Below are 6,691 nucleotides of genomic sequence, written 5' to 3' on the forward strand. Positions count from 1 at the left end.
GGTGATCTTCATACTCGCCCTTGTGAGAATCTCAAATCTCACTAAATCAACACACATACCTAAAATCTGTCAACTTTGTTTTCACATAACTCATTCATTTCCGCTTTGTCAAAATTACAACAGTGCCCCTAAATAGAAGCAACACGGAAATCTACCCAACATCCTTTAACATCCTTGTAGAAGCATGACAATACGAGGTGCGATCGGAAAGTTTCAAGACTGTGTCAATAGAGGGCGAACCGGATGTAGTACGAGCTTCTGCCGCTAGGGGGTGCGGCCTACATTCATAGTGAATCAGTGTGCCAGCCGGCATCATCGAATTAGCATTTGTTTCTTAGTTACGGGAGTTTTGGTAGTGCATTACACCGACCCTCCTGCGATTTCGGAATGGCGGATTTTCATGAACAAAGAGTGTGCATCAAATTTTGCCAAAGACTCGCCAAAACGGCTACGGAAACCTATGAAATGCTAAAGCAAGCATTTGGGGAGTCCGCAATGGGCCGTGCACAAACTTTTGTGTGGCATTCACGTTTTAAAAATGGCCGAACCTCTGTCGATGATGACGAGCGTTCTGGACGACCATCTTCGAGCACAACGCCCGAAAATGTTATGAAGATTCGGCAGGCCATTCACGAAGATCGACGTCGTACCATCAACGACTTGTGCGACATTGTTGGGATAGGCTATGGGACCTGTCAGCTGATTCTAAAGGAAGAACTCCACATGCGACGCATCATACAACGCGCCAGCGCACACCGCCCTCAAAGTTCGCCAGTTTTTGGCCTCAAACACCATGGCCGTCATCCCGCACCCTCCTTATTCGCCGGATTTAGCTCCGTGTAACTTCTTCCTCTTCCCAAAGATGAAAATTCAGCTAAAGGGAAGGAGATTTGAGACGATAGAAGAGATTCAGGCAGAATCGCAGATGGTGCTTGACAGGCTGACAAAGAAAGATTTCCAGGGATGCTTCCAGGCTTGGCAGCGGCGCTGGGATCGTTGTGTTCACTCCCAGGGGAACTACTTCGAGGGTGATGGATGAATTTAATACCTGAGATAAGTGTACGGGTTTTTATAAGCGCAGTCTTGAAACTTTCTGATCGCACATCGTATCTCCTCTAGAAATGCTGGTTGTGACTCTGAGGTAAGGAGGGAGTATTTAAGTATTCATATCCTATGTGTTATTTTAATAAATAAGCAACTACGATATAGTTTATTTAAAAAATGGATAAATGATATCCTTGCCCCGATATAATTTTGTTGTAATCAGTAAAGCAAGTGCTTTAATGTAATACGCGACAGTATCTATATGTTAAAACTAATTTACTAACCCCTACTTTGGTATCTACTGTAGTAAGCTGTAGTAAATGTAACATAAATTTTAGTTGTTATTTAGTGTTTAGTAAACCTACAATTTTAGTATATGGCAATATATATTGTTTTTAATTAACATTATTGTTGTTTTGGTATAAGTTAAAGATAAAAACAATGAAATACTTGTGGGACTATAAATGAAGAAAACGAAATCTTTATTTCAAGTTTAAGTACAAAAATCAATTATTTATTGTAAGTTACCAATTATAGTCCATTTGGAAACCCTTATAAACTGCTCCATTCTATTGTTAATATGTACTGTTACGAAAAAGGTCCATAGAATCTTCACCATCTGTTACCGTGTAGTTGCTGCTGCTGTATGGAGGAGTGGCCATGGTATAGGGTGGTTGTTGTGAATTGACAGATAAATGAGGTTGAGTAGGTGAATCTGTAAACGATGCATGAAATTGATTATTGAACTCTCGAAAGCGATCGGTGGGTTGTAATTGCTGAGAACTTCGTGGGGCGATGTATTGGGGATGTTCATTCATGGTCCAGTAACCTAATAACTTCGCATCTAAACTCCAATTTGATGTCCAACGGCAAGGTTTTAACAGCTGGAAGCAATGATTCAAAAAACGATTTATCATCGTCCGGTACTTCGCGTGTAGCTTTTGGCATAGGAGTATTCATAAACTTTAATAAGTTATTTTCAATTATCTTGCGCCGTTTGGAAGCAGGTGTACGGTCGGGGAGGGGTCATTTCCAGCTGTTGATGTTTCTGCTGTAGTATCCATCTCTTCCACGACTTCGTCATTGACACTAGTTTGCGTGGGACCTGGATCCACTGTCTTTAACAGGAACGACCGTCTGGCAGAATTTGCCCCTTGCTCTGATTTTGTTTGTTTCTTTTCACGTTTTGTGAAAGTATCTTTAATGCCCTTCCACCTCTTAATGAATTTTGAACCTGAAATCAAACACAAACTATAGTATACGATTCATTTTGTAAAGATATTTTATTTTGATGAAGCACTACAACAACCAAAAAATATATATACATAAAATTTAAGCTCACAACTAGGGCACACCCTACCACTTCGCGTCCTGAGCGTGAATTTGCTACGGTAGTAAAAGATGACTTTGGCCTATGGTCTCAACTAACAAGTTCAGGGATTCCGAGGGCCCAGGAAAACCAGAGGCCCAGTTATTCCAGAGGACTACAGAGTCCGGAGGCCCTGTAGGCCCATAAACCAGACAGCCCGGGCCCAGAACTTACTAGGGTAATGAAAATTATTAAAAGTAAAGTTTGTCCCACTATACGCCATGTAGGCGTTTGGGGTGAGTGGTCAGCATCACGCCCCGGTACCCCTTGTAGAGGAGGCTGGGTGGGTCCCAGAGCCGGTCTGGACGCAGAGGCTAGAGGAAAAATCCTCTGTCCCCGTCGGGGATCGAACCCCGGTCGTTCATCCCGTAGCTAGTCACTATACTGACTGAGCTATCCCGGCTCATAATGAAAATTATTATTAACACTAAAGTAATGTTCTTCTTTTCCAGATACGTGGGTAGCGGCTGCACTCTAATTTATCTGCATTATCAATACAGAATCGGCCACACAAAATAGTAAGAAGAGTTTGTAAGGCTGTGTGGGAGATCTTGCGCAAAGAATGCATACCGAAATTCACAGACAAAAGGTGGCTGGAAAATGCTAAAGTTTTTGAAAAGCGTGCAAACTTCCCCAACTGCCTGGGTGCCTTGGATGGCAAGCACGTCAGAATCGTTAAACCAGATTTCAGTAGTTCTCAGTTCTTTAACTACAAGAAATTCCATTCTGTAGTGCTGTTTGTGTTTGCAGATGCAAACTATCTGTTCAACTACGTAGAAGTTGGGTCTCGTGGCAGAGAATCGGATAGCACTATCTTTGAAAACTCTAAGCTGTACAAAATGTTAGAAAATGGCCAGGCAAGTATCCCAAAAGGACAACCTCTGCCAGAAACTACAGGACCTTCGATGCCGTACACTTTCTTGGGGGATGAAGCATTTTCTCTGTCTGATTTTGTCATGAGACCATACAATGGAACGTTCCTCCCCTACAAAAAACGGATCTTTTAACTACCGTTTATGTCGTGGCCAGAGATATGTGGAGTGCGCATTTGGAATTCTGGCGAATAAATGGAGAATCTTTCACAGACCCATCAATCTTAAGTTGAACTGTACTATTAGCATTATCAAATGTTGCTGCGTTCTTCACAATTACGTCCGTTCCAGAGATGGTTTTAACTTCCAGGACACATTAAGTATACATGGGCTATGTGATCTGGGCAATGAAACTCCGTCAACGCAAGGAGGAAATTCACTAAACCGTCGAAGAAATGCATTACCTGATTACTTTGTAAGCAGTGCTGGCAGAGTACCGTGGCAAGACAAATGTATAAATCTAAATATCTAAAACTGGTTGGTAACAAACACAGTGAATGCGGAATCAATTTACCGCCAAACGTGGCAGACTATTGGAATTCAAACTGTATAGCTCTACTGAAATCTGTGTAATTATATGTTAGGCTATTTTGTGGATGCTATGCAATAAAACATTGATTGTACTAAAACGTCTGGAGGTAATTTATCCTGCTGAAATAACAGAATTTTTATAACAATTTTTTGTTAATTATTAGGAATATTATTGTTATTATTGATTGAAGACTATTTATACACACAGCAAAAAGGCCTCTCGCCAGAGAAAAATGCATTTGCCGGTCGGAGGGTTAAATTTTTTGAACGGCCGCCATTTTGAAACGTGTGAACGAATTGTTTTGGCTAACGAACCTGACCAAGCTTTTACCAAAAACTATTTATGTCACATTCGAGCCAAAATGCCACCGCTAGAACACAAACATAAAATAGATAAACAATAATACTTACCTATTTCATTTTTCTCCAGATCCGGTTTATCAGCAAAATCCTCACAAAACTTTTCACACACTTGAAACCACGCGGATCTCTTCTTAATCTTACCATGATACTCCTTACAAGATGTATCCCATATTTCAGGATATTTCTTTACCTCTTCTATAAACAATTCCACATCCAAACCGGATGCATCCATGACTGGAAGGCGGTAGCTGTTATGAGGTTTGCGAAGCACGTGTGCACTGCCCAATGCTCTCACACAGACTGCTGCTTCGCGGCGATCAACGAACTCGCTGGGCAGCAGCAGTGGTTGGCGAGCGCAGATATCTCGCGGTGTCACCGCCAAAGTGTACGTGGCTCCATTGCTTCAATGTACTGCTAAAACGCGCTAGAAAATGACGCGGCGAGCTCGCCAAAATAACTCGCTCGTGTGCATCGGGCCTTACGACCGCTTACCTCGACATCCCCTAACGGTATAGGCAGATGATGTCTGTCCGTGGCGTAAAAGCCCTCTGATAGCCAAAGCCGCCTAGCTTGACTACTGGCCTCACGTTCACATGCCTAAGCAGAGGTGAACTATCATCCAACCAGATATAGGCTGCAGTTTAAGTAGTATTTATTGTTAAATAACTTAACAAGCTATCAAGAATACGGCATGAGTTAGCTGTGGAATCTTTATAGCTGAAATCCGGTCGAACTCATTCTGCGTTCCGATACAATTTAACTCGATTTAGGTACTGAAGAAGTGTGTAGTGGCTACAAGATCAAGTCTGTCCACACTTAAGCGGATCAGAAACTTAAAAACTGAAAGCAAGGAATATAACAAACAACATAATTATTGCCCAGTATTTGTCAATTTTTTTGTCGGCCGCTTACTTTGACAATATAGAACTACTGTCGTGACATCACAGACTAAGTTTCTTATGTTATTTTATATTCGTGACTGATTCTTTGCAGGTTTTCGAAGCCTCGAGTGAGATCGGAAATTATAATGAATAGTGATTGACGAAGGGTATAGAAGGAAACAATCGAGACCTGCTTTAAGTTATTATGAATTGACAATTTCCAGTATCTGCTAAAAGAATTTTTATAAAACCGGAACAATGGCATTTATAATGTTAATGTTAAATAACATTCCTAAACTCTCTCGTTACGAACAGTCAAATAAACCACACAGTTTTACACTACTAAATTTTTCATAGTTATTCACATGTTGAACGCGAATTCGATAATAATTATACAACGGTGTAATGGTTAGAAACATATTGTATACAAAACAAATGAACCAGCTGTTATTTGACAATAAATAAAAATTAATATTATATCTGCTGAGAATACCAATGTTAGTTAATACTCGCATTTATTAAATACGTCTTTAATTATACTTAAGAAACAAAATGTTATAAATCCTATTAATTTGTCAACTTTAAAACAAAGCTATCATTATAGGCCAATAATAACCATGGCTTCCTTCCTAAATCCTTATGAAGACAAGGGGTAAGATACTTTGGATGTGGGATCAGGCCATTGCAAGACTTTTGCATGCACAGAATAACACCCGGAAAAGGGCGACACGATCGTACAGCAAGGCAAGACAAATTGCACAAAGGAACGTTACACGTCTAAAAGTAAGTACAGTAAAACCCCTCAAGTTGGATACTCCTCTATATTTGACACTTTTAATTGGAACCGGCGAATATCCTATAATTTTACATGTCCACAATACCCTATATCTTGGACACTCCTTATCCTGGAACTTGGTCACCCCTTTTGTTGTAAGTTGGACAGGTGCATGCATGCACTTAGCTTCAGTGCTTTTATGTTAAACGTTTACAGTTGGTATTTTGTTATTTTGAATTTCTGATGGATGAATGCCTTCTACCTGAGGATTAGCTTATGATTGAGGGTGTGAGACTTTGAGCACATCAATGTAATGCAGTGAAAGTGTATAGTTATTCTTTTGTTAAACCCCTCACTGGAGTTTTAACTTTGTCAGTACTGTGCTTGCAACTGAGCTAAACAGTGTTAACAGAAATTGGAACGGTGTTCTTTCGCTCATAATCAACCAGTAGTGGTTGAAACTTTATTCTAATTGCGGCGAAAATTAGAAAGAGGATGGACAAATTCAAAGATAAAAGCAAAAAAGCAGTGTCTTGTGATGGACGTTTTTACAATAAATAAGTGACATCATATGTTGAGCTAATGCCGTAAGTACAATTAAAAAAAATACATTCTGAACATTTAAAATTTCATTGAGGCTGGGGTGTAATGTGCAACCATGAGAGTGGGTTTCAAAAGATTATTATTGTTGTCATTAATTCTTAATTCGAGCAAGCCTACAGTAGTTAGATTATGTAAGTAAATAGATTGCATTGTCGGTAAACGTAAAGTATCGGTGCCCTTCCCTTTGAGCTTATCCATGCAAGTTTAATTTAGTGAAAACAAAATTTGTAAAAATTTAATATACCCTTTTGAT

General features: G+C 39.9%; 1 protein-coding gene across 1 annotated transcript; it reads right to left on the minus strand.

Moving 5' to 3' along the window:
• Positions 1-1,452: 1,452 nt before the first annotated feature.
• LOC110834764 (uncharacterized) lies at positions 1,453-5,587 on the minus strand. Its single transcript, XM_087358858.1, has 2 exons — positions 4,228-5,587; positions 1,453-2,278 (listed from the first exon to the last, which is right to left on the minus strand). Exons 1-2 carry the CDS (start codon positions 4,409-4,411, stop codon positions 2,028-2,030), a joined length of 435 nt encoding a protein of 144 aa, XP_087214984.1. The 5' UTR covers positions 4,412-5,587; the 3' UTR covers positions 1,453-2,027.
• Positions 5,588-6,691: the final 1,104 nt, after the last annotated feature.

Source organism: Zootermopsis nevadensis, unplaced genomic scaffold (genome assembly GCF_977971745.1).
Source record: "Zootermopsis nevadensis isolate Lab colony 2312 unplaced genomic scaffold, Znev_1.0 Znev_ptg000030l, whole genome shotgun sequence".
Taxonomy (NCBI): domain Eukaryota; kingdom Metazoa; phylum Arthropoda; class Insecta; order Blattodea; family Termopsidae; genus Zootermopsis; species Zootermopsis nevadensis.

Excerpts from the sequence above, each read along its gene's own strand:
- LOC110834764 (XM_087358858.1), bottom strand. The coding sequence starts at position 4,411 with ATGGATGCATCCGGTTTGGATGTGGAATTGTTTATAGAAGAGGTAAAG. Across the intron at positions 2,279-4,227 it reads TCTGGAGAAAAATGAAATAG|GTTCAAAATTCATTAAGAGG; the intron begins GTAAGTATTATT and ends GTTTGATTTCAG.